The sequence below is a fragment of the Rattus rattus genome, chromosome 3 (assembly GCF_011064425.1).
Source record: "Rattus rattus isolate New Zealand chromosome 3, Rrattus_CSIRO_v1, whole genome shotgun sequence".
NCBI lineage: Eukaryota > Metazoa > Chordata > Mammalia > Rodentia > Muridae > Rattus > Rattus rattus.
This window is the reverse complement of record NC_046156.1, coordinates 125,947,709-125,965,994: the sequence shown is the minus strand read 5'-3', so window position 1 is coordinate 125,965,994 and position 18,286 is coordinate 125,947,709. Positions and strand designations below refer to the sequence as shown.

The 18,286-nt window shown below is 43.3% G+C and overlaps 1 protein-coding gene across 1 annotated transcript in view; it reads left to right on the top strand.

Annotated features, from left to right (window-relative positions):
• Positions 1-16,645, top strand: part of Slc2a2 (solute carrier family 2 member 2) — a 28,023-nt gene extending 11,378 nt beyond the window's left edge. Inside the window, exons 4-11 of the mRNA XM_032898577.1 lie at positions 2,667-2,791; positions 5,758-5,873; positions 6,946-7,108; positions 7,683-7,870; positions 10,149-10,253; positions 14,550-14,651; positions 15,288-15,491; positions 15,571-16,645. Of these exons, the coding sequence (XP_032754468.1) occupies positions 2,667-2,791; positions 5,758-5,873; positions 6,946-7,108; positions 7,683-7,870; positions 10,149-10,253; positions 14,550-14,651; positions 15,288-15,491; positions 15,571-15,771 (1,204 nt within the window). The 3' untranslated portion in view covers positions 15,772-16,645. The remainder of the gene's footprint in view (positions 1-2,666; positions 2,792-5,757; positions 5,874-6,945; positions 7,109-7,682; positions 7,871-10,148; positions 10,254-14,549; positions 14,652-15,287; positions 15,492-15,570) is intronic.
• The last annotated feature ends 1,641 nt before the right edge of the window (positions 16,646-18,286 follow it).

Genomic DNA, 18,286 nt, shown 5'->3' with positions numbered 1-18,286 from the left:
GGTCAAAGGGCTTCTCCTCCCACTGGTGCCCAACAAGGCCATCCTCTGCTACATAGGCATTTGGAGCCTTATATCTGTCCATGTGTACTCTTTGGATGGTGGTTTAGTCCCTGGGAGCTCTGGTTGGTTGGTATCGTTGTTCTTACGGGGTTTGCAAACCCCTTTGGCTCCTTCAGTCCTTTTTCTAACTCCTCCAATGGGGACCCTGTTCTCAGTTCAATGGTTGGCTGTGAGTATCCGCCTCTAAGACCCTTTCATGCCTTCAAATCCCATACTACCTGAGTGACTCTTACACTACCAAGTTCAGCTGCAGGATGAGGTACAACCTTGAATGGCTCTGGAACACAGCTTCTATGTCCTCTCAGGAAACACTTCCCAGAAGATTTCATCTCAGTGATGCGGGTCCCCTTAATCACTACTAATCTCCCAGCTCTGACTGAGCAGCATTGAGTATCCCAGCAAAGCAAAGGTTTCGCTTTAGTAGTTCTGGTCTCTTGTTAATCACAGCTGATTCTTCATCCCCATTAACCAGAACCACAGAATAACCAATGGCCCCAATAGTCTTTAAACTTTCCTCTAAAACTTCACAAACCAGGCCTCCATCTTCTGCACTGCCCTCATCATTTTTTTTTCTTTTTTTTTTCGGAGCTGAGGACCGAACCCAGGGCTTTGTGGTTGCTAGGCAAGCGCTCTACCACTGAGCTAAATCCCCAATGATGAGCTAAAACCCTCATCATTTTTATCTTTCCAGCTCCTACAGAGCAGCTCAGTGAACTCTCAACACTCAATGACTTTTCTATCCCAAAATTCCAAAGCCATTCCACAATCCTTCTAAAAACTCATTCGGATCTGTCACAGCCATACCACACTCGAGGTACCAACTTCTGTCTTGGTTAGGGTTACTATTGCTGTGATGAGACACCATGACCAACGAAACTTGGGGAGGAAAGGGCTTATTCAGCTTACACTTCCACAACACTGTTCATAACCAAAGGATATCAGGACAGGCACTCAAACAGAGCAAGAACCTGGAGCTGATTCAGCGGTCATGGAGGAATGCTGTTACTGGCTTGTTCTTGTCGAGCCTGCTCTCTTACAGAATCCAGAAACAGCAGCCCAAGGATGGCACCTCCCACAATAGGGGTTCTACCCTCTCATATTAATCGTCAATTAAGAAAATGCCCTACTGGCTAACCTACAGCCCCATCTTATGGGGGCATTTTCTGAGTTGAAGCTCCTGCCTCTCATATGAATTTAGCGTGTGTCAAATTGATGTTAGAACTATCCAGCACACCATCTCAGAAGGGCCTCACTCCATTCCCCACTTCTATGATGGCTTCTCCTTCTCTTCTGCACTTGCAATTTCATAGTTTACCTGAATATCCCAAGATACTCTTCCTGTCCAAGACTGTTATTGTAATCACCTCTGCAAGACCTCTTCTGCTGGATATGGTGACATTTACAGAGCTTGGGGGCTAGGACTTGGGCTCCTTAAGGACACTATTCAGCCTACTACGTGGCTATTAGGCAATTGCTACAGTGTAGACACCTAGCTTTTGTTCCTAAGGAAAAGGTATGTTTGGACTTGAAGATGCTTGCTTATAAAAAGTTCCCTTGTCATCCGAGTATGAGACATTGATAGAATGACAAGGAGGACTCAGCAAGGGGTTTACACGTCACATTTCACTGTGGCACCAAAACCGCCAAGCCTGTCTGCTCAGATTCTTGTATTGGCTTTGTTACTTTTGACTTAACTTTCAAGAAAGCTCATGTGTGATTTTCGTATGATCACTTTTGTTAGTGATGTTTTTATTGCTATTGTCAGCTTTAAATGTACTTTACAGCAGAAGCACGGGGTGGCCCATGTCTACACCTGAAACAGTGAGGAGGACGAGACTTAAGAATTGCCACAGGCTGTGCCACAGAGTGAATTCTGCACTAGCCTAGACTCTGGAATGATGGCTTGTCTCAAAAATAATGTAATTCTTCACATTTGGCTAATATTGATCATAAATTTTACAAAGAAATATCTTGGTTCTGGGTGAAAATGAGGATAGTTATAATTGTGTCAAGCTTTAGAAGGACATTTTAATTTATCCAAACAATTCTCACCAAAGGAAATCTGAGTTCAAAGCAGCAACTACAAACCTTTACTGTCAACAAAATGATAAAGAGGCAAATGATGGGAAGCAACTCCAGAAATCAGTTCTTCTGCCACCAAAAACAAACGAGTTGTAGAAAAATCAAACAAGGAGTAAGTATCAGAAGTGTCATAGTAAACTTAGGCCTGTAATCTCAGCATTCTGGAAGATTCCTGAGACACGAGGAACTCTGAGAGCTCCAGGATAACCTGGACTACAGAGTAAGGTCCAGTTGGCCCAGGCTAGAGAGTGAGTCCCTCACCTCCAAAACACAAAAACAAAGAGCAAAGCAAAGGAATCCTCTCATGAAAATAAGAGACAGGTGGATGAAAGTCTCCCATCATGAACAGTACTCACAGCTCCACACATCAGATCATACACAAGGAAGTAGCAGACATCCTTCAATGAATAGCTTTTCAGTACAAATAAAAATAGTTATTCATAGGTAAAAGTCTCATCATGGTCTGAAAACAAGTAATTTCTTCGCATTTTGGTGTTGAATTTATTTATTTTTTAAAATTTCAGGATCAAAGCCATGTTGGCTGCAAACAGCCTCTCGTTGACTGGAGCCCTCTTGATGGGGTGTTCCAAATTTGGACCAGCACATGCTCTCATCATTGCTGGAAGAAGCGTATCAGGACTGTACTGTGGTGAGTGACAGACAGACAGACACACACACACACAGACAGACAGCATTGTCTAAATGTTAGTCTAGGCAGAGATCTATGAAGCTGAATACAGCATCACAGAAGGAAGACAATAGGACACAATAAAAGTCAGTGGTGACACTGTCTGTGGCACAGTACAAGCAAGTTGTGATATCATCTGTGTTTGCCCACCCCAGGAATACCACTAGTATTTGTTTGGTCTCAGACGAATTATGTAACTGATTCTCTTTCCTTATCTGTGAAATGAAGATGACAATAACATCAGCCTTTAGTGGAACTGGGAGAGTATATGTAAACTGTCGAGCATAGCATCTGGTGGATATAAACCAGATAAACACTAGCTGTTACTACTGCCCCTGCGTTGCAACCAACAATTGGTTCTCTTCAGATCCTACCTTGCACTGATGGCCTATGCTATGGTGTCTCTGTCTTTCATTGATATGGTAAGGCCTGACCTCTTAGACCTATTTCATTCCAGACATGGCTGTCTAGAGCAGTAAAACTGTGATGTTCATAGGAAGAGGGAATTGGACAGAAACAGATAATGGACTCTGCCCTCCATTGAACTTCATAGCTAGAAGAAGTACTAGTTTTTGGAGACAAGGTTTCCAACCTTCAGAGGCAGGAGTCTGAACAGAGATAGGAAAATTCAACAAAGCAAGAGGGATGTCCTAGCAAGTCAAAGCCCTGGCCACTAAGACTGCCAACCTGAGGTCAATTGCTGAGTCCCACAGGGAAAGAGATAACAGACTCCTCTGACTTTCACCCAGACAGATGGACACACACACACACACACACACACACACACACACACAGAGAGAGAGAGAGAGAGAGAGAGAGAGTCTAAACAAACAAATCAGTCAATGTAATAAAAAAGATATAGAAAGCATAATGGCTCAGTACTTTTAAAAATCTTTGAGTTTAAGTCCTTTTTTCAAATAAAATCTGTGGATTGCTTTTGGTAAGACTGCCATCCTTACTATGTTAATCCTATGAGTATGGGGAATCTTTCCATCTTCTGAGATCTTCTACTTTTTTCTTCAAAGGCTTGAAGTATTTGTCATAGAGGTCCTTATGCTTGCTTGGTTGAAGTTACCCTCAGTTAGTTTATATTACTTGAGGCTACTGTGAAGAACACTGTTTCCCTGACTTCTCTCTCAGCCTATTTGTCATTTGCATATAGGAGGACTACTGGTTTTTTTTAAGTATCTAGCCACTTCACTGAAGGTGTTTATCAGCTGTAGGAGTTCCCAGGTAGAAATTTTGGGGTCATTTACGTATACTATTATATTATCTGCAATAGTAATACTTTGACTTCTTTCTAATTTGTATCCCCTTGTCTCTTTTGGGTGTCTTTATTGCTCTAGCTTAGGCTTCAAGTACTATATTTGAATAGCTGTGGAGAGAATAGTTAGTATTGTCTTGTTCCTGGCTTTAGTGGAATTGCTTTGAGTTTCTCTCCGTTTAATTTGATGTTAGTTAGAGGCTTGCTGTAAATTGCTTTCTTTATACTTCCATATGTGTCTGTTATTCCTGATCTCTCCAAGACTTTTATCGTTAAGGGGTGTTGGATTTTGTCAAAGGCTGTCTCAGCATCTAATGAGGTGATGATGTGAGTTTTTTCTTTCAGTTTGTTCTTATGGTAGATTACACTGACAGAGATTTGTAGATTAACCCATCCCTGCATCTCTGGGATGAGGCCTACTCAATCGTGGTGAACTTTTTTGATGTGTTCTTAGATTTTGTGAGCATTTGAAGCCTAAGATTTTTTTTTTATTTTATTAACTTGAGTAATTCTTATTTACATTTCGAATGTTATTCCCTTTCCCGGTTTCCCTGCCAACATCCCCCTAACCCTCTCCCTCCCCTTCTTTATGGGTGTTCCCTCCCCACCCTCCCCCCATTACTGCCCTCCCCACAACAGTCTAGTTCACTGGGGGTTCAGTCTTAGCAGGACCCAGGGCTTCCCCTTCCACTGGTGCTCTTACTAGGATATTCATTGCTACCTATGAGGTCAGAGTCCAGGGTCAGTCCATGTATAGTCTTTGGATAGTGGCTTAGTCCCTGGAAGCTCTGGTTGGTTGGCATTGTTGTTCATATGGGGTCTCGAGCCCCTTCAAGCTCTTCCAGTCTTTTCTCTGATTCATTCAATGGGGGTCCTGTTCTCAGTTCAGTGGTTTAATGATGGCATTCGCCTCTGTATTTGCTGTATTCTGTCTGTGTCTCTCAGGAGAGATCTACATCCAGGCTCCTGTCAGCCTGCACTTCTTTGCTTCATCCATCTTGTCTAATTGGGTGGCTGTATATGTATCAGTCACATGTGGGGCAGAAGCCTAAGATTTTTGATGCAATGAAGAAGCTAAGTTGTCCTTACTGGGCAGCTGGGAGGAGCCCTTGAGTTCCTTACCCTCGCCCCCTTCTGCAGCTCCATACCACCCAATGGAGATCTCAGGTATCCCAATGTGGTGCGGACTCACCTAGGCATAGAACCTATGTGCAGCCCTCTTCTCCACTGAGGCATTGCCTCTCTCCAGAAGCCAACTTCCTTGATGTTAACTTCCTTTAATCCTACAAGTCTGGATGGTTATTAAAAATCCTCCAAGCTCTTTTCTCAAGACAACCTAAGCTGCTATGATACAAACTAAACTCTAACATGGAAACATTTTAAAGTAAGATCACAAAAACTGCTCAAAATACAACTAAGCATTTCGTTCCATTAATACTTCTAACACCACCTTCATTTAGTACAGTACTAACCAAGGATTTCTCCATAAACTAATAGCAGCCAGTTTTTTGCATAAACCGTGCCCATGTTTGGGGACAAGGGCTCCTCCAAGACATCTAGGGAGTAACTTTCAGTAAGGATGCTGATCATAATTGAACTACACAACAGTTATTGAAATGTCCCAGGTTGCATTTTAACATGTGTATGTTTGTGTCTCATACAGGGCTAATTTCAGGACTGGTTCCAATGTACATTGGCGAGATTGCTCCAACCACACTCAGGGGTGCCCTGGGCACTCTTCACCAACTGGCTATTGTCACGGGCATTCTTATTAGTCAGGTAAACTCTCCTCACCCTTACTTTGGCCACCTTCTACTTCATTTCCCCTTTCCTGACTCTCATCCCCACACTGACTGCAGATAGCCATGGCCAGGGAGGGATGGGAGCATTGTTTCCCACAGTGATATGAGGTGGTGGAAAAAGCAGGCCTTTAGCTCAAAGGTGAATTATTTCCACTCCTCATGTCCAACTAGGAGCTGCTGGTGGGGTTAACAATGCATGTGAAAGTCCTAGAATTAACATGTGAATGCCAAGAAATAGCCAACTCCAGAGTCTTGACTGCTTGAGGTTTCTTTGCTCTGAGTGAGTTATCTGGTGATTGAAATTCAAACTCTTCTTCAGCTGGTACACCCTCTGACCATTCTACCCTCTGACCTCAGGAGGACCTTTGGAATCCTGCACTTAAGATATCTAAAGGGAAGTCTATGGACTACCACGTGGAGATCATAAAGCTGGTTGTTCTTCTGTGAAATAGTTAAGCTCTGCATAACCTAAGATGGGCTTTTAAAGTGAAGCACAAAGTGACATATCCCCCCTGTGTGTGTGCATGATACACTTGTTCATGTGCGTGCACAGCATGAGTCTCTGTAGCCACCAGAGGGTGATGTCAGGCATCTTCCTCTGCTCTTCTCCACCTTGGTTTTAAGAGAGTCATTGAACCTGCTATTTCGGGTACACTGACTGGCCAGTGAGCTCTGGGGATCTGCTTGTCTCTGTGTCCTCTCGGGGCTTTGTTACAGACACACATCATCATGCCTGGTAGCCATTCTAACAGTACAATTCCACCTTGTTGCCTGCAAAAGCATGGTGTGTTTTGCTTCTGATACTAAATGTGTTTATAAAAGTTGAGTTGATCTCCAGAATAAATATCCAACTGGAGTGAATGAAGACAGGCATAGATGAATTCTTTACTAACAAATTGTTCTTGACTTGGTTTGAATGGAACTCATGAATGACAGCCGCCTCCTTTTTTTGCCAACATGAACTAATAGTCAAGGATCACTAATAAATTTCTGTAGACCTCAGGCCCAGTGTACTGTGCAGCTCATAGGTTCCTTCCTTGTCTTTTCAGATTGCTGGCCTCAGCTTCATTCTGGGCAATCAGGATTATTGGCACATCCTACTTGGCCTGTCTGCTGTACCAGCTCTCCTGCAGTGTCTGCTCCTGCTCTTCTGTCCAGAAAGCCCCAGATACCTTTACCTAAATTTGGAAGAGGAAGTCAGGGCAAAGAAAAGTAAGTCTGTAGCAGGGAATTGCCTTTCTCTTATTGAGGGGTTACCAGCTAAAACAAATAGTATGTGTGAATGGTGAGTGGGTGCTCATAAATTAACATGGGACCTTGTAATTGCTCTGAAGAACACAAAGGAGTTAGCTACAGCCACTGTGTTGTGATTTTATCCAGAAGTGACTGGCGAGCTGTGTATTCACCCACAGCAGGAGCTCACATGTAGCCTACCAGATTTAACCAGAGGCTTCCCAATGACCATTCTCAGAATTGTGGGTTTGCGATAAGGAGGAGCTTCTCTCTCTCTCTCTCTCTCTCTCTCTCTCTCTCTCTCTTTCTCTCTTTCTCTCTCTCTGTCTGTCTCTGTCTCTCTCTCTGAAGTCAGATATTCTGTTTTTCTTCTTTTCTTTCTTTAATCAAAGAACAAAATTTAATTTTACAACAACGTCAACAACAATCTCCAGTACCAATGCTGTTAGGTCAAAAACACGGGCATGCACAAATAGAGTGCCTTTGTGACCAGAATAAAAATACTCATTTCTTTTGATCTGGGCTGTTTTAACCTGACTGTTTTGGGGGACAGGCTTGAAGAGACTAAGGGGAACTGAGGACGTCACCAAAGATATTAATGAGATGAGGAAAGAAAAGGAAGAGGCGTCGACTGAGCAGAAGGTCTCCGTGATCCAGCTCTTCACGGATCCGAATTATCGGCAGCCCATTGTGGTGGCACTGATGCTACACTTGGCTCAGCAGTTCTCTGGAATCAATGGGGTAAGCGTAAGAGTGCCTACCACTGATGAGCAAAGGAGCTGAGACAGAGACAGAGTCAGGCTTAAGTCACTAAAAGGCATTTGTGAAAAGTGACATCAAGGGTTATTATATGTTTAATGATGATTGATTTCCCATGCTTTGTTTCAATGGCTCTCTAAAGTTAGCTCAGTATTTTAAAAATGTCAACAATAGGACTTAGGTCCATTAAGAAGGAGACATTGGGGCCCAGTTGGTATATTGCTTGCTGCTGCAAACAAGAGGATCTGAATTCAGAGTCCCAGCACCCACATACAAAGCAGAGTTTAGCTATAACTGTGTATAAAGCCCCAGAACTTAAGAGTGGGAGATCTACTGATTCCTGGATCATGAACATGACAGTCTCTCAAACTGATGAGCTTCAGATTTTGAAAGACCCTGTCTCAAAAAATAAGAGAAGACACCTAACACCAACCACTTACTTCTATATGCAAATGCATATACACTCAAATGCACACATGCAAGCCAGTCTGCATGCATATACCCAACACAAGAAGTGGGGGTATACATGTATGAGTATAAGGCAAAGGCTGTAATGAATAAAAGGCAAGAAAGAACACTAGTTAAGTTACTTCTGACCCCCAACCTAAATTAGAATGTTCTTAGAATGTAAAATCTCAGACTTCTAATAATCCACACAAAAAGGAGTACATGGTTCCATTTGGATTGTATACTTCAGATAGATAGTCAGATAAATATATAGATAGTCAGATAAATGATAGATATATAGTCCGATAGATGGTAGATAGATAGATAAATAGATGATAGATAGAGAGTAGATAGTAGACAGATAGATGATAATAGCAACCAGAACTGTTATATATATGAGTGAGTATCTACTGAGAGACACAGCCAGAATACAGCAAATACATAGGCGAACGCCATCATTAAACCAGTGAACTGAGAATGGGACCCCCATTGAAGGAATCTTAGAAAGGACTGAAAGAGCTTGAAGGAGCTTGAGACCCCATATGAACAACAATGCCAACCAACCAGAGCTTTCAGGGACTAAGCCACTACCTAAAGACTATACATGGACTGACCCTGGGCTCCAACCTCATAGGTAGCAATGAATAGCCTAGTAAGAGCACCAGTGGAAGGGGAAGCCCTTGGTCCTGCTAAAACTGAACCCCAGTGAATGTGGATTGTTGGGGGAGGGTGGTAATGGGGGAGGATGGGGAAGGAACACCCATAGAGAAGGGAGGGGAGGGGGTTGGGGATGTTGGCCCAGAAACTGGGAAGGGAATAACAATCAAATGTAAATAAGAAATACCAAGTTAATAAAGATGAAAAAATAAATGAGTGAGTATATAAAAACTTTATTACTTTTTTGGAACTGTTAGGCAGCATCTATATCAAACCTGAATTTATAACAGACACCATGACCCAGTAATTCTAATTCTGGGTGTAAATACTCACATACTCCACCAAAATAACTGTTAAGAGTATATGCCTGCCAGAACATTGGTGCTTGCCTTTAATCCCAGCACTTGGGAGGCAAAGGCAAGCAGATCTCCATGAGTTCAAGGCTAGCCTGGTATACACAGTAAGTTCCAGGACAGCCATGGCTACACTGAGACCTTGTCTCAAGAAAAACCAAACAAATAAAAAAGTATATACCCAGCATCACTATTTATAAACACCCTAAAAGATCAGATACCTAAGAAGCCACCAGTAGAATAGGTGACTAAATTGTAGTGTGCAGGTATATCAGAATGCTACGTAGTGGTGCCGATGAACAGTGGCCAAAGCACAGGACAGCGAGGATTCTCATGGAGATGATGTTTAGCAAAAGAAGCCAGAAGAAGACCACATGTGAGATACATTTCCATTTATATTGAGTACAGGACCTGACAAAATCCATCCATCATAGCAGATGTTGGGGCAGAGGGGTTCATCAGAGTTGTCAACTAGTTGTTCCTTGACCTGAGCTCTCCTTACATGGGTGTAATCGCTTTTGAACATGATTGAGCTGCTTGCTTATGTGTACTGTTATAGACATGTTATACTTTAACAAAAGCTTTAGAAATTAAACAAAGGAAAGGATGTATAAGAGTTTTCAGGCTAAGCCAAGAACTTAGAGCCTTAAACACTGATGGAAGACTTGTCTAAGGAAAGGGTGGGGTCACCCTTAGAAGACTCTAGGGACCGTGATACACTAAAAATAAGCAGCCATGTGTCTCGCCTCCAAGACTTCAGTGGGAGGTTCCCTGCCTAAGGCTGGCCGGTTCTTATTTTGCAGATATTTTACTATTCAACCAGCATTTTTCAGACAGCTGGCATCAGCCAGCCTGTGTATGCAACCATCGGCGTTGGTGCCATCAACATGATCTTCACGGCTGTCTCTGTAAGTCATTAGCTCGATGAACACTCTGCTTGCTCCTTTGCCCAGGAGTGGAGGTGGGACGGTGGCACATGTCAAACAGTGATCGGCAACTTTGTCCACATGCACTGTGTGTGTTCCTGACATAAGAGATAGGTGCAATAAGTAAATAGTGGGAACGTCCTGTGCACACCCCAGCCACTGCCAGTGCTGACAGAGGCTGCCCGAGGTGGTGAGTCACCGGCTCTCCATTGTACAGGATGCCAGTCACTTACTCATTTGGTGAATTAATAACTCGAATTAACAACTGGCAAGACTTTCTCTCTGTAGCAGACGCTGGGTTCCGGTCCTTCTATTCTATTTAAACACCTCAGGGCCTGTGCACAAACTGCCATTGTAACAACATAGGGCACATTCCTCAGCCTCCCTGCCTGCTGGAGATATCTCATTCTGGCATCTGGGGGAAACCATTTCAAAAGCTAATAGATAACTAAACCTGTAAACGGAATTAAGCAAACGGCAAATTCCTATGATGTTAGCTCACAGGGCAAGACTTCCAGGGGGGTTTGTATGGTTCCTAGTGATACATACAAATATGTGGTCTGGGGAGAATGGATATAAATTATGAAATGTCATTATTTTCCTACTTCCAACAAAAGAAAGAAAGTTATTTCTTAAAGCCTGTGAGTAGTTGATAGTTTAACACAATAAGAAAAAGTACAAAGATTTCTCAGAGGGGAAACTACAGTAGAGATGAAATATATGAGAGAAGAATAAAAGAAATGTAGGGGCTGGAAAGATGGATCAGTGGTTAAGTGCACTGGCTGCTCTTCCAGAGGATACAGGTTCAATTCCTAGCACCTACATGGCAACTCGCAACTGTCTGTAACTATAGTTCCAGGGGATCTGACACCCTCTCACCAATGCACATTGATATAAAATGAAATTCACTCAAAATGAGATTAACTTGGCTTATTTTTATCTTTGAATACAACATGTTCAAAATGCTTTTGAGTTTTCATGTTGGCCATAAGACTGCACTCCTCTTCTTTTGGTCATTTGTGCTTTTTCTCTGTACATGGACTTTAACGTTTACCTTGGGGTGGTCAATAAATTACAGCCTGGCTCCCCAGATCTTATTAACTAGTGCCAGATCTCAGAGAGCAAAGAAACACAAACAAATCACAATGTCATGGCTCTACAACTCCACTTTAGAGACAGTACCTGCCCAAGCCAAAGGATGCTTCAGTCAATAATGGCCATTGCTGGGACACAATCCAAGAGACTCTTTGTCAAATATATATATTTACAAAATGGTCATTATTACTAAAACAAAATGCTTATAATAGCATTTTCTATATAAAGCATCAAGCTGTTACTATTGGGTAACCCAAATTCTGAGGGAAAAGAACCACAGGAAAAAATTTATGTAGAAGTTTATTTCTTCCCCCTGTACTCTGCCTCATTTGAATGGAGGACCAGTTTAATTGATAATTATCACAAATTATAATCAGCATTTCATTGTTTTGAATATGAAATTTTTTGATCTCATTCCTTTCTTTTACAAAAACTTAAAGCAGATCACACACACACACACACACACACACAATCAGTTCATTAACACTCCACAATTAGAGAAAGCACTGGAGGTTTTTATATTTAGTTTGGTCGAGCGTTCAGGAGGCAGGGGCAGGAGGATCTCAAGGCTCTATAGCAAGACACTGTAGCAAACCAAACCATATCAAAACACAACGAAGACATTTTTCTGTGTGTGTCTCTGCACTTGAAGGCAACATTCATGCTGCCTGGTGTAGGAAGAATCAGAACTGTGGTTTGTTTCACTAACCCAGAAGCAACATAAACCACTCAGTGCCCCTTCTCAGAGTGCTTGAGGCACAGCTGTTCCCAGTGATACTCTGGCTCCGAGGCTCCTGACTTCATCCACGGTGATGGGAACCGTGCCTGGCTCTGTTTTCATCCATATTGATGGGCTCACAGAAGAAAAGAATGAAACAGGCAGAAAGATGGAGGGACCTGAGAGGCAGTATGGCTCTTGGAAGAAGGCAGTGGCTGCCTAGCGTCAGCAGATGTTCCAGCTCTCGAGTGCATTCAAGTGTTGCCTATCTTCCAGGAGAAAATGTGACTCAGTTTTCAAAACATGCATTTTTAGCATTTATTATCTAGTTAATATTTTTATAGACAGAGGAAACCGATGTGAAAGAGCCTTTGTTCCTGCAGAAACATCCCTGTTTCCCCATAACTTGACAATACTATGTCAACACCATGTTTCATCCTACCAGCTTTGAACAAGTTAAAAAAAAATGTGTAAGAGGCTCTGGGAGTCCTGTGGAGGGAGTGGGGGAAGCGTCAGAGGAACCAGGGAGTTCAAGGACACCACAGGAACACACGCCAGAATCAAGTGACAGGAACTCATGGGGAATCACAGAGATCAGGGTGCCTGTAAGGGTCTGACATAGGTCCTCTGCATGTATGGTATGCCTGAGTAGCTTTGGTGAATTTGTGAGAATCTTAACAGTGGGAGTCGGGTTGTCCCTGACTCTTTTGCCTACTTGAGGAACCCCTTTCCTCTTATCGGGTTGCCTTGTCCAACCTTGATGTAATTGATGGTACATGCCTGGTCATACTGTAGCTTATGTCTTTTTTTTTTTTTTTCAGAGCTGGGGATCGAACCCAGGGCCTTGCGCTTCCTAGGCAAGCGCTCTACCACTGAGCTAAATCCCCAACCCTGTAGCTTATGTCTTGTTTGCTTGATGTCCCTGGGAGGCCTGCTCTTTTCTGAGGGGAGGCAGAGGGGGTGGACGTGATGGGAAAGGGAAGGTGGGGACCTAAGGGAAGCAGTCAAAGGAGAAACTACAGTAGGGATGTAATGTATGTGAGAAAAATAAAAAAATATATAGGGGCTGGAAAGATGGCTCAGTGGTTAAGTGTACTGGCTGCTCTTCCAGAGGATCCAGGTTCAATTCCTAGCACCTACATGGCAGCTTGCAACTGTCTGTAACTATCGTTCCAGGGGATCTGACACCCTCCACCAACACTCGTTGATATAAAAAAAATTTTTAATGTATAAGAGTGTTAGAGAAGTGGCTCGGAGGATAAAAGCACCAAGTGCTCTTCCAGAGGACCTGAGTTCAATTCCTGGCACCCACACAGTGGCTCACAGCCTTCTTTACCTCCAGTTCCAAGGCATCTGATGCCTCTTCTTAGATCTGCAAGGACTGCAGGAATATGGTACAGACACGTACACATGCATACAGCACCACACGGAGAGAATAAAATAGCAATTTTAAAGAAATATATAGGAACTCTTTTCTTGGTTACTTCTCAGTAATTAAATGTGGGTTTGCTGTGGACTTACTTAGATTGATGAGCATGGGCAGTTCACTCGTGTGTGTGTGTGTGTGTGTGTGTGTGTGTGTGTGTGTGTCTGTGTCTGTGTGTGTGTGTGTGTGTGTGTGTGTCTGTGTCTGTGTGTGTGTATCCATCCATCCAGCACTGACAAGATTCCATGGGTCAGACTCTAGTCAACAAATATTGATCTTGGTTAATAGCAAACCTCGCTCATTGATACAAGGGTTCATAACTCAGTGCCAGGTTCCCTCAGGACGCAGAAGCACCCTAATGTCTTGCTGTGATGTCTTCTGTTTCCAAATACACATTCACTCCCACAGCCCGCACCTATCAGCACGGCAGGAAAACACAGAGCTCACTATTTTAACCCAATGATCAAATTCTAAATGTCACCCGGTAAGTGGTCATCATTTGACATTAAGTACTGAGGAGTTGCATAAGATTGGCTGACACCGGACTAGTCACACTGTCTCCAACATCTGTGGCATACAGACTCTTAGGATTAAAACTAGCAGCTGAGAAAAACCAGGGCCATCCTTTTGGTTTTAGCACAACAGGGCTTTCTTCTGTGATGTTGGAGATTGAATCCAGGGCCTCGTGCATGTGAGGCTAGGATGCGAGCTACCACCTCAGCCCTGATGAATCATTCACAACCTCATTGTAGAGATAATCTTAGGAGAGAGCAGGATATAGAACCTCTCACTGCTGTAGTCAAAGGGATGACCCCAGGGTGTTGGGAAGACCCTAGTCTATTTCAAGACTGCACTTCTCAAATCAATATGGTCAAGTTAAGCCAGCATTTAATTTCCACTGTTCATGAAGACTAGCACCACCATCATACACAAGCATCATGTCTCACCTCAGTTGTGCATCTGTAAAATGGGGTCACAGCACCGCCTTGCCCCCATCCATACAATGGATGCTGACATCACGTTCTGTAAACCTTCCTAGGTGTTGCTTGTGGAGAAGGCAGGGCGGCGGACCCTGTTCCTGGCTGGGATGATTGGCATGTTTTTCTGTGCCATCTTCATGTCGCTGGGACTTGTGTTGCTGGTGAGTTTGGTACCGGGACTGGTATTTTAAATCTTGGGCCTTTGGGGTAAAGAGCTCTGTGAGTAGCAAGCTCTCCAGACTGGCTTATGAAATAAAGGAAGAGGAGAAATGTAAAGGAAGGGGAACTATGTTCTTGGAATTACAGGCTTGTCATTAGCCATTGCTGCGTGTTTGGTCAGGGCACAGTCTCCATGGGTACCTGCTGGTATAACCATGGGCTGGGACCTAAACCTCCCCTCTCAGTCCAGTGTCCTCATCCAGCTTCGGCTGGAGTCACAACCCCTGTCTGGCCATCTTGGTAGGAAGACTTTAGGGTTATGGACCTTCTTGCTTGTCACAGGGAGAAAGAGTGGCCATGGAACAAAACCCAAAGACCCTAAAGCAAGAGGTTGGCTAGGCAGAACCTCCTAATACAGAAAAGCCAAGGTGCCCTAAAGCAAGGGATTGGCTGGGCGGAATCTCTTAATGCAGAAGCAAGATGTGGGTCAGCCTAACTTGTCACAAACTGAAGTCATTTAAACTTTATGGAAAACAAACACATGAGAAGAACTGTGTCCACCTCTGAACCTGGCCTGAGAGAACACAGAAGCTGCTAAACTCTGCCCCTCTCACTTAAGATGTTCTCTTTATCTTCAGGATAAGTTCACCTGGATGAGTTATGTGAGCATGACGGCCATCTTCCTCTTCGTCAGTTTCTTTGAGATTGGGCCAGGTCCAATCCCTTGGTTCATGGTTGCTGAATTTTTCAGCCAAGGACCCCGTCCCACGGCTCTGGCACTGGCTGCCTTCAGCAACTGGGTCTGCAATTTCATCATCGCCCTCTGCTTCCAGTACATTGCGGTAAGTGCCCACACTGTGCGAGTCCACGAGGACAGGGCGAGCCATGCAGCTGCTGACTCTACTGTTTGCTCTCTTGCAGGACTTCCTCGGGCCTTACGTGTTCTTCCTTTTTGCTGGGGTGGTCCTGGTCTTCACCTTGTTCACATTTTTTAAAGTTCCAGAAACCAAAGGAAAGTCTTTTGACGAAATTGCTGCAGAATTCCGGAAGAAGAGTGGTTCGGCCCCACCACGCAAATCCGCTGTACAAATGGAATTCCTGGGGTCTTCAGAGACTGTGTGAGGATGACCTGCCTAAAATCCAGGAACAGACCAGAGGGGAACCATGTGCCCCCTCTCAACTCGAATCCTTCATGAGTGTAGGACTACACCCAGAAGGATCATTTATTCCTTTTGAAGAATTTGTACAGACTCCGATTAGAAACGTCAACCTATAGCATTACCAAAGAAAGTATTTTTTTAACTTAGAGAATCTATTTTTGATGGTAAAACTCTTCAGAAAACCAGAGGCTGTTCTGCTTCTCTACAGGGAAAGCGCGTTATAAGCTTCCTCACCCGGCTCTACTGAAATTGGAGAGCTTTCAACGTATCACTGCTCTTAAAAGCACGTGACTAAGAAATCTGAAGCTACAACTGATATCTATATATTTAAATATAATTCCATTGGAATTTTCTTAGCCACAGATCTGGTGCTGAAGGACCTATGGCTGGCAAGGCTCACACTCAAACTGACGTCTCTGTTACCCACCTCGGTTTCTCTCACGTGTACTAGATTTTGTGTTTTGCTTTAAACTATTTTTCTGCATTTTTATATAGAACTCCTGAGTGTGTTGAGCTATATTTGTAATGAAAAGCCTCGTCTTTATAGCTACCAAAATATTCATGTAGTGAGAGAAAACGTTTCAGTTTCTTTGATATATATTGTAAGGTAAAACGCTCGAGTTTTTCCTAGCCATTGAGTCTAGATTATCAGTTAATATTAGCATCTAAGCCATGTTAGTTACTCTCCATTTCAGTCCTTTGTGTTGTACTTTTACTTGTTTTTTTTTTTTTTAATTGCCCATGGCACACACTTAAAACCATTAGGAGTCAGGCATTTTGCATATTGCCTCCAAAATCTAATAAACTGGATCAATCACAGGGAAATCTGGAATAAAGAGCAGCTCTATTTGTTAATTTTTTTTTTAACATTCTGATATCTCAAAAGAAGTTGAACTCTCAGGCCTCCTCTTTAATTTCTCTGGAAACACCAAGTGGGTTCCCAACATGTCAGAGTCACCCCTTTTACCTGGTTCTCTTTACCTTTACCGTGCACAGGTCCCTATTGCTGCCACTAACCTGTGCAGGCAGAGTGGCAGTACTGTCCCTAATTATAGTTAAGAACACACAGCTCTGATGCTTATCAGGCACCGAAAATGTCTCCAAATTGTTTTCCTTACAAAGTAGACGAGAAGATCAATTATTCATGGATGGATGGATAGATGAATGGACAGATGGATAGATGGATAGATGGACGGATAGATGGATGGGTGGGTGGGTGGGTAGGTGGGCAGATGGACAGACAGATGAATATTGAAGAAATATGCTTAACTTTTCATTTGGGGTAGGGAGTCAAGTTGGAGTCCTGTGCATCCTAGGCTGGGCTCTCGAACTCCTACACTGACCTCCCAAGGGCCAGGGCAGACATGAGCCACCAAACCCACCCAGTGAAAGACACTTTTCAACAAAAGCACTCCCGAAACATGAAACCCTCACTGGACACCTTGCTGCCTCTTCCTTCTTTTCGTCTTTCCTCCTCTGTCCCTCTCTCTGTCCCATCTCTCTGTTTATTTATGAAAGAATTTCTGTAGTCTTCCATGATCTGGACCTTAGATGAAGTCAAGGCTTGCCTCAAACTTGTGATCCTCCTGCCTCTGCCTGCACCACCAAGCTTTACCTTTCTAGTGCTTTTTGGGTTTTTCTTGGCCAAACTTGTTCAGATATATACATTCAGTTTAAACCAGCATGAAATTACTTCTCGACATATGTTTTACTTTGATGTCTTTCTCCTTTGGGAAAGGTTTGGGGGATTTTTTTTTAATTTGAAGTTTCAGAAGTCAGTCTAAAAGTGAGCTAGAGTGGTTCAGCAGTTTGTGTGCTATGCTGTGGATGCGGAGCAAAAACGCAGCTCTCTAGGTAGGGCAGGGGCTCTCACCCTCCAGTGAAGAATTCCAACAGCCTCTGGGAAGTTCGAATCCCAACAAATGAGACAGAAACCTAATGAATTTACATGGATGAATGTGCTTTCTGTCAATTCGTGGTCCCTGGCCCCATTCTCTGAAAGAATAAAGTAGTAAAGTTTTCTAAAATCATAACCCCCAAAGATCACTTTTAAGATGTACCCGCTTATCTTAACTGACCCCAAATTCAAGATATTCCAATCCTGACATTTTCTGCCTCAGAGAAATGTAAGTAGTCTACATTGTGCTCCTGGCTGGGTTGGGCATTCCTCATCCCCCACTGCACCTACCAAGATCAGCAGATGCTCAAGGCCTTGGATAGAAAGGTGCATCCTCCACAGGCAAAAGCCATCTCTAGGTCACTTGAAAGACAATGCAAGCACTATGCAGATAGTCATTGTGCTCTATTGTCTAGAGACTAATGGTGAGAAAAACATGAATGTATGCTCATTGAAGGTGCGGTTTAAAACTCCCTCTGAGGATGCAGAACCACCAGTATCAATGAGCAGCTCTCTGTGTTTGCTGAAGAAATATTAAAGGAAAACAAAAAGTGAATAAAGACAAATGTACTTGTTGACA